This window comes from Python bivittatus, unplaced genomic scaffold (assembly GCF_059951505.1).
Source record: "Python bivittatus isolate LINGU-HERP-01145 unplaced genomic scaffold, Pbiv_v1 ctg000330_np1212, whole genome shotgun sequence".
In the NCBI taxonomy this organism is placed as follows: Eukaryota; Metazoa; Chordata; class Lepidosauria; order Squamata; family Pythonidae; genus Python; species Python bivittatus.
Genome location: NW_028277058.1, coordinates 59,376,863 through 59,392,682, shown reverse-complemented (window position 1 = coordinate 59,392,682; position 15,820 = coordinate 59,376,863). Strand labels below are relative to the sequence as shown.

Here is a 15,820-nt window from a genome sequence, read left to right as displayed (position 1 = left end):
GCAGTGACTATGGACAGCCCACAGTGATAAAAACATGGACAGAGGCACCTACCATTGCAAGTCAATCGCTGATGCTGTATCGAGTGGGGCCACCTCTCCCGAGTGTCTCCTGCAGGATTCCCACAGAAACTTTTCAACCAGGCATCTTCCCAATGTGTTTCAGTTGCAGTTTCCATAATTCCCAACCAGCACCATGATCTGCTATCCAAATGTTTCTTGTATGGCCAATGGAGAAGCCTTTGGCCTTGCTGATTGGAAATTCCCAATATGCACAGTGGGCGCCAGGTTGGAGGTGAATCCTAAATGCACCTGACTGACTGACTGACTGACTGACTGACTGACTGACTGACTGACTGACTGACTGGTGTGAGAACAACTCTGGCAGCCAAGGAACCCACCTATACATATTGAGGGATTTGTTTCTGCATGTTTATGGCAGGAATTTGATGCACAGGAACTGGATTTTAGTGTGAAAATACAATTCGGTATTTGTAATCACATTTTCTTTTTAACAATTGGCGTGTAACTACATAATAAAAGAGCAAACTCCTAAGCAGGAGAAGGTTTCCAGGAACTCCCATAGCAAAAATCCAAGTTTGGCATAATTTCTTTTTATTAAGAAAAAAAAATGAACAAAATACATTCTCTCTCCGTATATACATTACATACAGCAAAATTCTACATTGGGAATTGCTCTTCTCTCCCCACCCCGAACCCCAGAGTCATTCTTACATACATCTTCAACCTGGGAGAACAATCATACGACCAAACAGTGAGGGGCTGGGAGGCGGAAAGCAAAGTTAAGGGCTGCGGGCGGAGAAAAGAACATCTGGAGATGCCCATAGGGGTGAGCGTGGCAGAGAAAGCCATCTCACACGGCGATCTGCACCCAGCTGCAACTGGATGGCAAATCCAAGAACTGGAAGGAGCTTCGTGACAAAAGCGGAGATGACAACCCATGGAACACATTCTGTTGGGACTACTGGTTATCCCACACGCACACTGTGTCACAATGGCAATGGGCACTTCAGTCTGATTTGCACAATCTGGCCGAACTCCATTTTAGCTCATCCTGGAGGGGACCAAGTAGCTGTGGTGCCTTTGGTACTAAATGCCTTTGGTTCGCCCTGCCTCTAAGCTAGGTTTTTTCTTAATTCTTTTTTTTTTTAATAAAATTGTTAACCTCCCACATCTTCCACTACCGCTTGTGATCCTTCAGATTGCTTCTCCAACCTGAGACCCTTGCAGTCAAAAAGCACCTGGCCAGGGAAATCTCTCTCTCACACACACACACACACACCATTTCACAGGGCACGTCTCTACTTCTTTTGTTTCACTCTTAGAGAAGACAATCAAGTTGACCAAGTCAATCTGTTGAACTCCAGCCCTGGTAATTTCTCCCAGCGCAACGTCCACACGAGCAGGTTAAATATTGCTTTGTCATGTCTTTCACCAGAGAATCTGGACATCTTAATTTGGGGGAAAGAAAGTTGAGAATTAAGAGGGTGGATTTCACCACTCATCCCTGTTCCTGTCAAATTATTCGGAGCTTCTACAATCAAATGTGATGGGCCGCGCGGTTTCCATTGTCTTGAAGACACAAAAGAACATATCTTTTCCTGGTTGACCCAATGCAGCAAGTCAACACCAATCAATTCTGTGGGGCTTTTTGACACTGGAACTACGCCATAAGGAGCTAAAAACTGTTCCATTAAAAGGGCATAGCTCATTCTTCAGCATGGCACCTTTCAGTATTTTAAGACTATCAGTATTCCCAGCCCACCTTTGGATGGCATAAGATTAGGGAAAGGGAGGGCAAAAACCAAATGTGCCAAGAAGAAATTGATCCCACAGGTATAACAAGAAGTTACCACCTCTTTGCCAAACTGCCCAGTTAGATCTGCATCAAAATTACAAGATGGGGTGGAAAATGAACTTGGTTTTCTCTAGGAGCTCATTAAATGTCATACACAGTGATTTAAAAGGTTCTGACGACCTTCTTTGGGTGAGGTTTCAGGGGCTGCTAAAGACACACTTCCTCTTCAGAGAGCTTCAGCAAGTTGCCATACAGGATTTCTAAAGGCAGAACTGACCTTTATTGTCTGCTTTCCCTTTTCTAAAGAATCATATCCGAGAATTCAGATTAAGACCTAGAAGTTGAAAGACATCCTCACTCAAGGACACCTTCCCATTTCCTGGTCTCTCTCATGCAGGACTTTCTAATCTGTCCTCCCCAAGATATGCTCCTCTCTTGAGATTTGGGGGATCCTCCTGAAGCATGTGGGGTGTATCACAAGAGGAGTTGCAATAAAAGGGGGCAATGACCCAACATTGGGCAAAAGGATCTTTTTGGAGAACCTTCACTCATTTGGGGTCTATTCTCTCACCCCACTGAAGTCCACATATCATACATCTCTTAATACTTCTGACCAGCCCAAGACTTTAACACATCTAGAGAAATCTACTTGGCCAGAAATGTCCTGCACTGATTGAATGGCCAAGTCACTAGCTGGACCAAATTATTAAAGGAAATATCAGCCTATTCCACCTTCTTCTGCTGAAGGGTGATAGAAAAGTTCCAACGATGAAGAGTTTCTTGATGCCTACAGGACTACTACCTGCCTTAAATACCAGCTTGTAAGTAGGAAGGGCTGCCACCATCATGCTCTACTCGGAAAGATTTCCACAACAAATTTACTTGTTGTTATTAAAAAATGGGATGTCGTGAACAAAGTTAATCAGCCTTTCCCTGGGCTTGCCAATCAGCATGGCCAAAAAGGCTTGTAGCCACAACACATCTGAAAGGCACTAGCCTAAGGAAAGCTGAAGTCAAACCTTGGTCTGATTTCAGCTGAAGTGTTATTGGATCCATGGTCTGGAAGCCTGGATGATACCTTCTGCATCTGAATGGCTTGGATGACTGCAGCTAGTGGTTAAGGGCAGGTGTGTTTATGAGATGCTGGTGCTCTCTCAGCATAAACATTTTGAAGGGAGCCTCATTATATCCTTCATTCAATTAGCATGTCCCATCCCACATGAACATGCACTCAGTGGGAAAAGGGGGGTCCTGAAGTAAGGCATGCAAACTACTGGGAGTAAAAGATGGGTCCATGCAATGCATTCAAAACAGCCCCACGGGCTGCATCATAAGCTTGAGGGGGGGAAAAGTCAACCCTGACTACCACGGTCCTATCTATACTCAGAAAAACTGGGCAAATTTTTCTGGTTCATCTAAAGAGGGCTAAAGATGATGATAAGACTCTACTGAAGTTCAGCTGCAATACGGGCACCTGTGTCATACCTGACAACTGCATATTCATTTAAAATAGAAAAAAAAACTTTTAAAAATCTAGGTGCCTCACAAAAGGGGGGAAAAAAAGAACTGTAATTTTTAAAAGATGGCACTTGGCTATTCTACAAACATATATCATTTTATTTAAGTCCGCACTTACTGGCCACATTCAAATGTCATCATCAACCATGGATTTATCACATGAATTCAAGTTTCATCTCTGATATGAGGCCATTTGCAATGTAAATTTTGCATTTGGTGGATTCCAACCTGTTTCCTCTGAATGAGTCAGAATTTCTAGTTTAAAAGCAAAGCGACATCAAACAATGGCTTATGACACTGGTTTATGTAAACCACAATTACTGGTTTGAACAAAATTACAAAATGAGATTAATCAAAAGCAAGAGTAAAAGTCTTCTCACTGAGCCTGGAATAGGGAAAAGGAAGGAGAACAAAGCCTGAGGTTCTCTGGAGTTTGCGTGGACACCAAAATCTTGGCCTGTGGTGGTACTGGCATATGTCCAGCTCACCACAGACCAATTTCTGCCAACCCACCAAATCCAGATTCTCCAGAGCAGATCTGGCTTGGCTTTTGTTCTTCTGTCCCCTGGAGGTTCTAAGAAATAATTTCAGAGGGGTAGCTCAGTCACCCCTTTTAAACAGAGGTGGGCAGCTGAAGCCCTCCAGATGCTGGGGGGAAAGAATTCCCCAGCCAGCACAGCCAACAGGAAGGGATGCCAGGAGGTGTCCTTCAAAAGCACCTGGTGGTTCACAGGTCCCCACTCCTGATCGCTCAACCATTTTATGAATGCCAATCTCTGGTCAGAGCCCTTTTTTTCTTTTCTGGAAGGAACCAAGAGCAATACCAGTGTGGTTTGCTCCTCAGCTTCCATCCCAAACTGTAAAACACAAACCACACAGCAAAACGGCAAAAACACACCATCTTTTTTGGCCCTACCCTAACACTGAAGAGGGAGAAGCTCATTGTATCTATGAACCCTGACTAGCCTAAAATATGTTTCTTCCCAGAGGGAACCTTTAAATGCTATGCTTAAGACATTTCATATTACCATGGAAACGGAATAAATTATATATTGTTTCCAAGGGGGGGGGAAAAGAGAGAGAGAGAGAGAATGTGTATGTGTATGTGTATGAGAAAATCGGCAAGATGGAAGGCAAGGCCCTGATCAAAGCCCTGCCCTTTTTTGTGTGTGCATGGAAAATACATGTACAAAAAGGGCAGGGCTTCTATTATAACACTGTGCTCGCCACCTTGCAGATTTTCACACGTACCCCCGCAGGTGCTACTCTTTCCTCCATGATATAATTTCCACCAAATTTATGAAGCTAAAGCAGAGAGATCTCAATATCCTGATTCATTTTCTTATTTTACAAACAGTCGTGAGAACAGATCCAAATGAGAAACAAACGGAAGCAAACGGCCCTGTTCTTTGGGGGACGCTGGGGTGTGTGTATTAAAGCAAGCAAGTTCAGTGCAAGACTTAAGGAACACTGGATAAAACTTGAGAACTTGTTGAATTTTTGCTATTCTCCTCATGGTCCCTGGTGACAAGATCTTTGGGAAACGGGGTGTTTGGTATTTATTGCAAAGGAAATGGACACCGTAACTCGTACCTACAAGGTTTGTGAGGATGAAGTTCACTACAATGCCCTTTTATGGTCAGAAGAAGCAAGACCATTCTGCTTAAAGCAGATGAATCTCTTCCGCAGTCAATGTGAGTGACATCTGTTGGGCAGTCACACCATTAGTTGGGGGAGAGATACATAGCATCTCCGCCATGAACATCTTGGCCTCAACATCTAAGAGCACAAGAAACCCAACCATGGAAAGGAGAAGAAACAAGGAACTGCCATAGGATGGAGGGAGAGGGTTTACAATCCCGTGTCAGAAGGTCCACCTCTATGAATGTTAAAAGAACGCTAACTCCATCACACTGTGCCCCCTCCCCTCCACAGTCACACTACTACAGCTATGGCACAACCCAGCGATAGGACTACTGTAGCCTGCTGGAGACTGTGTCCGGGTGAAACTCTCTGGTCTTGTGTGCACCGACTTGGTTGTCCACACTTTTCCAGCCCAGTGCAACTGTGCCAGGCTAAATGTGGAAAGCTTTCCCATGCAAATAGTCATCAGGGAAGTTAGAGGGATGGGTTACAAAGCAACCAACTAACACACACACGTGCACATATGTGCACGTGCTCACACACAGCCCCAAAGCCATTGCTAGAGCTCATGGATCATAACCCGAATTACAATGTCTTTGCACTGCAAAGAGAATATGGGTGGAACTATGCTGAACTCCCAAGCTGCTGTACAAGCAGCAGGCTTTTGGCATGGAAATTCTCCGTGCTGCTAAACTCCTATGTATAAATGGAACCAAGGTGTGTGTGCAGGGGGGTTTCATTTTCTAGCGTGAGAAACTTCAGGTGGAACAAGCTGGCCAGCGTTGCTTCTTCTCCACAGGCGCAAGGTGGGAGGTCGCCATTTTGGCAGGTGCCAACATCTGTCTTAACGTCAGCCTAAGAGCCTTCCGACTCCTGTTTCTCATCCCATGCCACCAGATGGCGCACGGTCCCCCAAGCTCGTGCCCGGCCTTTCAGTTCCAACAGCAGTTCAAAAATAAAGGTCTGATCTACACCCGCCACCCACTCTATGGGTGCCTGCATCAGCTACTGGAGGGGGTCAGCAGGCTGAGAAGCAAGCTTGAATCAGCAAAATCAGTCTGGGGACAAAACTGCAGTGAACCAACCAACTCAAAAAAGCATTACCTATCCTCAAACTCCTGAGTTTGCACCCTGGGGGCCTGTAAACTCAGAAAACCGTGCCATTTTTTCCCTGGATGTCAATGTTCACTCATCTTTAAAAAGCATCAATGTGAATGAGAATGAATGAATGAATGAACGAACGAATGAATGAATGTATATCCATCCATCCATCCATCCATCCATCCATCCCCAAGCCTATCAGAAATATATCAATTCCTTTTTATTAGCCCTATGCATAAAGCCCCACCCCAAACCAGGTTACTCTATTTCTGCAGTTCCCCAATCACTCACTGCGCACACACACAAAAATTAAAAATACTGAAAAGCCAGAGTGTCCTCCTCTTCCTTCCACGTGCCCAGCAACTGGCTTGTCACAGTGTGATGAGCTCCACCAGATTGCCTTTGGGAGGGGTCATGTTGTCGGGAAAGAAGTTCACCAAGGTGTCAAAGAGCTGAGTTCGTTGGGCGTAGACATGATCAACATCTGAAAACCCTGGAGATGGAGAGAAGAAAAGAACAGGGGAGATGAAAGGACTTGTGGAATGTCAGAATAATGAAATACAATGGTTTCTTTGACTTCAAAGGTTCTATGAAAGCGCTACAGAGAAGCACAAGGAACTGTTTACCAAAGGCTATACAGAAGGAAAAGGGTGGGCATACAGTTTCCATTCCATAAGCAGAATTTGGTAGTTTATATGTGGGCTGGTTAACGAGTGTAGTGTGTGATTGACATTTGATCTAGCCTTCCCCAACCTGATGTCCTCCAGATGAGTTGGACTGCAGCTTCTAGAATTCTCAGCAGCCCCAACTGGGAGTTGTAGAAGTTGTGGCTCTGACACATCAGGGGAAAGTCCGACTGGAGAATGGCGGGGTTGGCTGAATATGCCGACTCTTACAAGAACTCTTATACTGAGAGTTATACAGAACTCTTATAGAACTTATGCTAAGATCTTCTCCAATGGAGAGCTTTTTAACTGGGTCTGCAAGGGACAAATCAGGGACCTTACGAATGCTCTACCCCCCATCTACAGGATCTCCTTATAAGTGCTTCATTAGATGAAGTGCTAACTTTCATCATAGAAAAAAGAATAAGCAACACTGAGATTCAACAGGAGGACTGGGGGCAGGCAGGCACTGATTTGTTGAACCCTAGGCTGATCACCCAAGAGTTCAACTGCTGAAAACAAATCTAGCCTGGGCCTCTTAATATTCCCTTCAAATCTTTCAGGAAAGTTGGGGTACTTGCCTTCCTGCAGATTCATCTCACAAAGCTGTTATGGGAGACACACAGTCCCGCAAACCCTGGGATGGGGCCAACCTTCATCCTGCTACAACTGGGCCAATGATTTCACAATAGGAATCTGCATCATCAACTTCACCATAAAGCCATTGAGTTTCAACAAACCACACGAATGCTATGGGATAAATCCACGAAAAAGCCACTTCTGTGATGTCACAAAGCCACGGAAGAGCCATCTGCAGCATTCAGCAGTGCTTGAAGTAACATTCAGACTAAGATGGATTTGGAAACGCAGTCTTTTGATTCTGAGTTTTGGTGTTGGCATTCCAATTATGTCGCCTGAATCACTTGTTTCTTCCCAGTGCTTCCATCACACTCCCTGCCTCCTAGCTCTGTGCTGTCCCTGGGGAGAACCTTCATAGGATTTGGGAGAAGAAAGCTATCCAGCCAAGCCTGTTTTGCAAATTATGATTATACAGTAGTGGAAGTGCTGTGGAGGGTGGGGGAAGGGAGGATTATTATGATCTGCAAAGTTGAACTTGGATTTCTGGTTCTGGGAAGTTGAAATGTTGCTGTTTTCCTTGACAGGCTGCCCAAGGAGAGAGACTGCCTAGAACAGCCTGAACTAACCCATATGAACAGCGCACTTCATCACAGCAAGCAAAGATCAAACTCATCCCGCCCCCACTTCCCAAACCCCAGCTGGGCAAGGGCTGCTGGCTCCCAGGATGACGTACTGCAAGTTAATTTGTTTTGACCGATGCTTCCAATGCTTATATGGATAATACCACCACGCTGTCTGTGTTCTTATGACTCTGAAACTCAGCCCGTGACGTTACTGGAACTAAACCCAGAGCCGGTTTCTGAGGCAGCTGCAAAGCAGCCAGTGTGAAGCGTACTCACCCAATGTGCTCAGATCTGAACCCGACTTGAAAAGTGCCGAAGCGAGTAGCTGGAACTAGGCAGGGGGAAAACAAGAAGAAGAAGAAGAGTTTTAACAAGTAAAAGGTAGTGTTTGGGGAGGAAAAAGAAAGGGGTGGGATAAGAAAACAGGAGAGGATTGTCTTCCAATGTTTAACCCAGCCAAAGCAAGTTTTTGCTTCCTACTAGTAATAAGTACTACGGTTCTCCCTCCGTGTTTCTATACTCGCTTTTTTCAGCTCCATTTATTTTATTAACCGGTCCTTGTGGCATTTCAGAAAAGCAATGTGCCTCCACAAAAACTGCGGTTTGTTACAAGAGAGCTGGACAAAAATATAGCTCTGTGCCACTGAGAAATACTGTGGAGGGAAGTGCACGCATTTGTCTGCAATTATTTGCACAGATTTATATTTTGCCGTCATGCAAAGGTAGCCATGGCATTCACTTTTTCTAATTTTTACAGGGATGCGACTCCCTGGGCTTTTAGAGAAGACCTTCTGGACTTTAAGAGCTGGACAACATTGGGACATCTGTTCCCTGACCACATCCCTCAAAGGGAGGATTATATATCATTTCGGACGGACGTGTAGTTGTACGGCACTCAGAAGGACTTTGCTAGACATCCAGGCTGAGGCCCAAGGCCACTGGCTCCAATGACTCCAAATACAGAGTCCAAATATTGCATAAACTGAAGGATAGGTTGGACATCTGCCCAAAGCCTTTGCTTGGGTTAAAAGCCTACTTTGTCATGTGCTTTGTCCTAAGATGGGTCTTACATTGACTGAGACAATCAACGGAGGCAACAGACAATTAAATAAATAAACAGATCACTTGAGACTATCAAGAAAGACAGTTGAGAGATCCAATCCCACCAACAAACAAAATAAAAATAAAACAATAGCCTCCTAACACCAGCTTTTTTTTTTTTTTTTTAAATCCCACAAACACTAAATGCCCCAGCCCCTGACCAACCCTGTATAGACTCAGAAGTGATGCAGAGTTAGGCTGGATTAATACTCGGAGGAGAAACCAGGAGGGGAATTCCAGGGCTACAAGCTACACTGGAAAGATGAAAGAATATCTCAGAAGGCAGCAATGGCAGATCACTTCTGCTTTGCTACCAAGAAAAGAGGGTGGATGTGTCACGGGGAGTCCAGTTCAACTCAAGGGTGCCTTTACATTGGGAGACCTAATAGAGGTTATTAGCTATAAGTTTATATGACACTTCCAATATTCAGAAAAACTTTACTTCTGAATATCCCATCTGGACAGCAGTATCATCATGGAGGACTCAGGGGACAGGCCTTCTCTGTGGCTCTGCCCGCCCTATAGAACTCCATCTCCCCATATGTCCATCAGGTGCTGACCCTGTTGTCCTTTTTGCAAATCTTCAAAAACCCAGCTCTTCCAACGGGCCCTGGAGCACATGAGCTGTGATGTGCTGGCTGGTAAAGGCTCTCTGACTTCTGACTGTGATTGGGTTTCGTTTTGTTCTTTTCCCCCATGGGCCACTGGGCATGATTGCTTATGGATTATCTGTTTGTTCTTATTCCTATCCTCTTGTTCTTTCTAATCCTAATATGGGAGCTGCCTAGAGCTGCTTCCGTGACGGAAGTGGAGAACACGTTCATTAAACGAGGAAGTCAATCAAAGACAAGGGCATTGGGGGTGGAGTGACCGTTACGAAGCTTTGATCTAACCCACTGAATCTGTACTCAAGCTGCCTTTCCTTCAAATCTAGGCTGAAAAACCATACTAACTTCAAAAATTGGGTTGGCCCCCTCCCTTTTAAAAGGTTGGCCCACCCTCCCTTTTAGACTTCAGAAGAAAACCAAAGACCTGGTTTTGTCATCACGTATGGGGTGGGGATGGGAATAGTCAGTTTTGGGGTTGGCTGGTTCCCTAGTCTTACCTTTGACCGATATTATCTGGTCACAGGCTGAAATAATATCACCGTCTCTTGGATTTTATTGTATTTAATAATTGTATTTAATATTTGTATTATTTATGTTTTTACTGATTTTAAATTGTTTTGTTGTGAACCACCCAGAGTCCCTCCTTGTGGGGGAGTTGGGCGGTGATACAAATTTGATATATAAATTAATTAATTAATTAATTAATTAATTAAAAAATTCCTCAGGTGAACCCCTGGATCCTGGGCTTCATTTATTCGTTTTGAAAGTCAGCAGAGACATGAGGAGTGTGAAGAACAATACTAACCATCAGCCCAGAGGGGCTACAGTGGACTGCAAGCATTACCTAGGATGGGGAAGCCCTAATTCAGTGATTTAAAAAATCCCCCTTCCCCTATCTCTGAGATACTCTTCATGTTCTTCGCGTTAATTGTTGGGCTAATAAAGCCGATCTCTCCGCAACGCACAGTCTGTTCTATTATAACCCCCAAATGGCTACCGGAAACTGTTTCTACACACTGCATCACGAGAGGGGGTGGGTGTGCATCTCTCTATTCTATGTGCACACGTATTATTGTTACATATAAAATGTCAAGTCTTCCTACAAGAATTGTAGCTGTTTGCAAATACATCTGCCAGGAGAAATGCAAACACTGGGTCAAGGAAAGTTTCCCTTCAATCTCTGATATACTTAAGCAACATTACACGAACATTAAGCGACATTACAAGAAACTTTCCACTTCAGGCTATGTGTGGGAGGTCCACTGGGCTCAACATTCTTCCCCTAAGGATGTGGATTTGGGTTAACACAGCAAGGACAGCCAGGGAATCAGAGAACCACCTGAGAATTTGTAAAACAGGAAGGCAAAAGGAGGAGGAAGGTCACAGGCTGTCGTAAGGTGGGTGAATCCAGTAATGACTGGAATGCACTGTGCAATTGACAAATGTCAACCTGGGCCAACTGCAAAACCCCATCAGTTCCCCTTCATCAATATATGTTCTGATGCTAACGGCAAGAACAGTAATCAGGCCATCCAAATGAAACCTTAAAAAGAGGTAACAATGCCATCAGCAGACGAGCTCCCATGGTTAACCACTGAACCCATAAAGCAATTATAAGAACAAAATTATTATTGTTGTTGTTTAAATTTACATGCCACTCAACGCCCAAAGACTTTGGATGGTTACGTTAGGAACAAGGAAAACAAAATACAATGAAAGATGAAAAGGAAGAGTAAAGATGGTAACGTTGACCAAAAAAAAATCTGGACCGGAATGAAAAGAAATGCCAGGAAGCCAAGTGATATCCAACCATTTTTTAAACGATGACTTTATCTCCCCTGCACACACATGCGGGTGCATACACACGCATTCCCACTACTGCCCCACACCGAGCATCCACAGCTTTGCCATCCAGCTGCTTCCGAAGTGCCAATTCCGGCGGCAGTTGGGTGGCTCTTTCCACGAGAATGGGAAAAGGCAGTGACGTCACCACTTACCTCCTTCGTTTCCTCAGGATCTGAGTGATCCACAGTGACAAACAAGTCGTTCTGCAAGTATTTCAGGGCACTTAAGGGATCTGTCTGGGCTTTCTCTTCAAACCTGTGGAGACACACAAGGGCTGGAGGTGGCTTGCAAGGGCTGGAGATAGCTCAGGAGAACTTGGAAGACTATGAGAAGAAAGCCCAGGATTCAACTATAAGATGCACAGCTGTCCGGGGCTGCCAGAGACCAGAACTCCATGTGGAATACAGCCTCACCTTTAAATGGCAGAAGACCAGACCTAAGGGATTGGCTTAGATTTGGACTTGATTGAACTTCTAAAACAGTGTTTCTCAACCTTAGCAACTTTAAGATGTGTGGACTTCCACTCCCAGAATTCCCCAGCCAGCACGGCTGGCTAGGGAATTCTGGGAGTGGAAGTCCACACATCTTAAAGTTGCTAAGGTTGAGAAACACTGTTCTAAAAGAACAGTGGAAAGGTTTCCAAACCAGGAAGCTTCCACGCTTACTTTACTAAGCACTTGCAAAAAGCTAAGTTGCTAAATGGCATGATGTAGTAGTGAAAACTGTAATAAATACACTCACATTTCCATGGGGGTGAAGGGGGAATTATTCTTAAGGGCCACGTGCTATGGGGGGGATTTCATCCCAAGTTTAGCAGAAAGGCAAAAGCTTCATCACGATGCCAGAAAAACTAACATCTGAAGAATACGGAAGGCCACAGCTGGGTAAGGAAAGTCCTTTAGGGCTCAGGTTGATGAGTTACATTATACCAATTCCTCAGTAAATCTTATTTTACATCTACTAATATTTCAAGATGTTCAGGAAAGCAGACAGGGTTTTCTGTTGCCTTCCCTTCCCTCCTTTTATTCTAGTGATCCTGGATGGAAGATGGCTGTAATGTTTGACCCCGTCTCCATGTGTGGTAAGACCTGGCGCCTCCTAGCACACAAGGCCCTAGCTCTGTGGAGCACTTCTGCTGAGATGTATGAGGTTTTTCATCTGCAGCTCGCAAAAAGACAACAGCTAAAATAATCTGTTTCCTGCATAATCTTCCAAGAGGGAAAGCAGCGTCCATCAGCTGTTTTTCCAACAGAACAAGGTTTTGTACTATGTTTACCCGACCCAAAGATGAGCTTGAATTTAAGACATTCCCGCCACCCACCACCAAAGGAAGAACTAACAAAAAAAAAGGGGGGGGGAAACAATTATGAACACCCCCCATCCCCACCCCCCACGCAATGTTCAAGTTTACCTTAGAATCACAGAATATAAGGATGGGAAGGGATGGGACCGCAGAGGTCATCTAGCCCCACTGTAAGTGCCCAGTACCCATTTTTTCTCACACAGGTGCAGAAACAGCAAAAAAGATGGAGAAAAGAAAGAGGGAGGTAGGGAAGAGGAAGCTGGTCTCAGAACGGAAGAGAAAATGGGTGGGGAAGGGGCAAGAGGATCAGGTCACTGGACTTATGAGAAGAAAAGCTCAATTTAGACATTCCAAAAAAGGGCTGAAGTGCATCCCCAGGCCGAAGCAGGGACTTTGAACCCTTCTGGTAATTCCTGAACCCAGGAAATGCCCGCAGGGAGGCCGGAGAAGACATCCTAATTCCTAGTGGGACAAAAGCGGCTTCTCCTTTTAAGCGGCATTTAAACAGTGTGGCTGGAGTATAAGGGGATTGATTTTTCTCCCCTCTTGCCTAAAACCCTAAAATGGGGCGGGGAGAGCAGCTCATCTTCCTTTCAAGTAAAAACAGTATGTGAATTTTTACAAAGCAGGTCAAAATTATTACGTATGACAGCAGCAGGCATCCCTTTTGTGGCCAAGGTATTCACCTCTCCACCCCTCCACCCGCTTACTTGAATTGAGGGTCCCGGAAAGTCCTACGGGGATAGGGTAGGGGTGGTGATGTCCCTTGGCAGAAGGGACATTTGGGGTCATGTGCAGCCTGTGGACTACCCACTCTGAAATCTACACCGTTAGAAGCTGACTCAACTATTAAAATGCTTCTCATGTGTGTTCTGAGTATAATGCAGTGTAGGAGTGGTCTGCGTGCATGGATGGTCTGTTGTGTGTAAGGATCAGCACCAAGAAATAAACACTGGTACATCTAGAAGGCACAGCACCTCAATCCAGTTTCATAACAGGAGTAGGAGAAAGTAACAGAAAAATGGAAATTTAACAGAAGCAGATTGTTGAAGAGACAGGCGAAGGTAAGGCAAAATCTCCCCTAGCACTTAATCGGAGTTAAACGTGTATATTTAGGGTAGAGTGGGACAGAAATGAGGAGAGGCAAGTTGTACAGAAATGGGATTACGCTTGCCAACTATTGTCCCGTTTAACTGAAAACAGCCAGAACGAGCTCCCTTGAAATAAACCAAATAGAAAAAAAGCCACAAGCTTTAATGGCAGCCTTTATGGACCTTTAAGGCTTCATATCCGGGGAGGGAGAGAGCTCTATTAAAGAGGGAGGGTTGCCCCGTTTCCCCCCAACCGCACACACCCCCAAGCCTTTGCTTCTTCTCACTAAAGCAGCCCTTGCAGGCCTGTACCTGTGCTTCCTTATCAAGTACTTGCAATGGCGAAGCAAGTATTCCTTGGACGGCCGGCAGAGTTTCAACGACCAGAAGTCGTCCAGCCTCATCTTTGGAGAACAGGATTTGCCTGGATTTCCTCCAAACAAATAATGAACCTTGAAGGGATAAGCATGGAGAGATCTGGTCATAAATAATAGGCAGAAAGGGATACCATCTCGGCCTGTCATATTGTCAGGTTCAGCCCAAGAACCACAATGAGACAGTCCAGGAACAGCTCAGTTACTTTATTAGCTTACACCTACTAGACAGAATCTCGCCAGACTAACTCTAACCCCCAACGACAGTGACTATAACCCTGAATCCCTTAGGGAGGGGCCAGTCTCCTTCTCTTCACTTTCACATGCTCCAGCTGGGGGCTGAGGAGATGCTTGGAATGTCTCTCCCTCTCCCTGTAACCTTGAAGCTCCATTCCAGGATCCTCCTCACTCATGCCTTCCATCACACATATGTTGCCCAAGGAGCACCATATGTTGCCCAAGGAGCATGTAGAAGTAGCTACATTTAGTGCAACAATTGCTTGCTTCTCTCGTCCAGGCACTTCAGGAAGTAGGGCAGACCATGAAAGAATTTCTGAATTACCCCAAGAAGTCCAGAGCAAGCTAATGATAATCTAAAATGTATTTTTTTAAAATTAAAACAGTGCACATAACAAAAATTAGAGAAAAGACTTTAAATTGGCACTTAATATCAATAAGACCAAGGAGCTTATAGTGGACTATAGGAGGAATAGATTAGATGTCCAGCCCCTGGTTATCAATGGAGACCGAGTGGAGCGGGTGGCCAGTTTTAAGTTTCTGGGTGTTATTATAAAGGAGGACTTGACCTGGGGCGCTCATATTGCAGCCTTGGTTAAGAGGGCCCAGCAGAGATCATACTACCTGAGACTTCTCAGGAAACACCAACTGAATGAAAAACTGCTGGTGACCTTCTACCGCTGTACCATTGAGAGCATTTTAACCTACTGCACCTGTGTATGGTTTGCTAACTGCACAGTGGCAGATAGGAAAGCGCTCCAGAGGGTTACCACCACTGCCCAGAGGATCATTGGTTGCCCTCTCCCCTCTTTGGAAGAACTTTATAGTTCCCGCTGCCTTAAGAAGGCTCAAAATATTCTTAAGGATCCATCCCACCTGGGACATTCTTTTTTTGAACTATTACCATCTGGCAGGCAGTACAGGATAATGAAAACAAGGACCAATAGGCTGAAGAATAGCTTCTATCTTAGAGCTGCAACTATACTGAATTCTATTGTATAGTGCAGTATTAATGCAGCATCAGGGGTTGTGCAATATGGAATGTGAAGGTTATGTTATATGTGTGTTACGTGTGTTATGTGTGTTATGTGTTTTATGGTTTTTATATTTTTAAAGCTGCACTGGGGTGGCATTAATTTCGTTGTACAAGTTGTACAATGACAATAAAGATTTCTAAATTAAATTCTAAATTCTAAAATGCCCAGATCAGGGTCCTATCTTGGTTGTAGTTGGACAACTGTCATGTTCATTTAAAAGTCAGGCAAAATGCTGTTTTGACAAGCCGATCAGATGTAAACAAGGAAGGTGCTGGAAT

The 15,820-nt window shown here is 44.6% G+C and overlaps 1 protein-coding gene across 2 annotated transcripts in view; it reads right to left on the bottom strand.

Annotated features, from left to right (window-relative positions):
• Window positions 1-398: 398 nt before the first annotated feature.
• The window catches only part of MKLN1 (muskelin 1), a 103,315-nt gene continuing 87,893 nt past the window's right edge, over window positions 399-15,820 (bottom strand). For both annotated transcript variants that reach the window (XM_088141421.1, XM_007427177.4), the window contains 4 exons: window positions 14,207-14,346; window positions 11,653-11,755; window positions 8,223-8,277; window positions 399-6,572 (listed from right to left, as the gene is read on the bottom strand). In XM_088141421.1, the coding sequence (XP_087997547.1) occupies window positions 6,451-6,572; window positions 8,223-8,277; window positions 11,653-11,755; window positions 14,207-14,346 (420 nt within the window). In that variant the 3' untranslated portion in view covers window positions 399-6,450. The remainder of the gene's footprint in view (window positions 6,573-8,222; window positions 8,278-11,652; window positions 11,756-14,206; window positions 14,347-15,820) is intronic.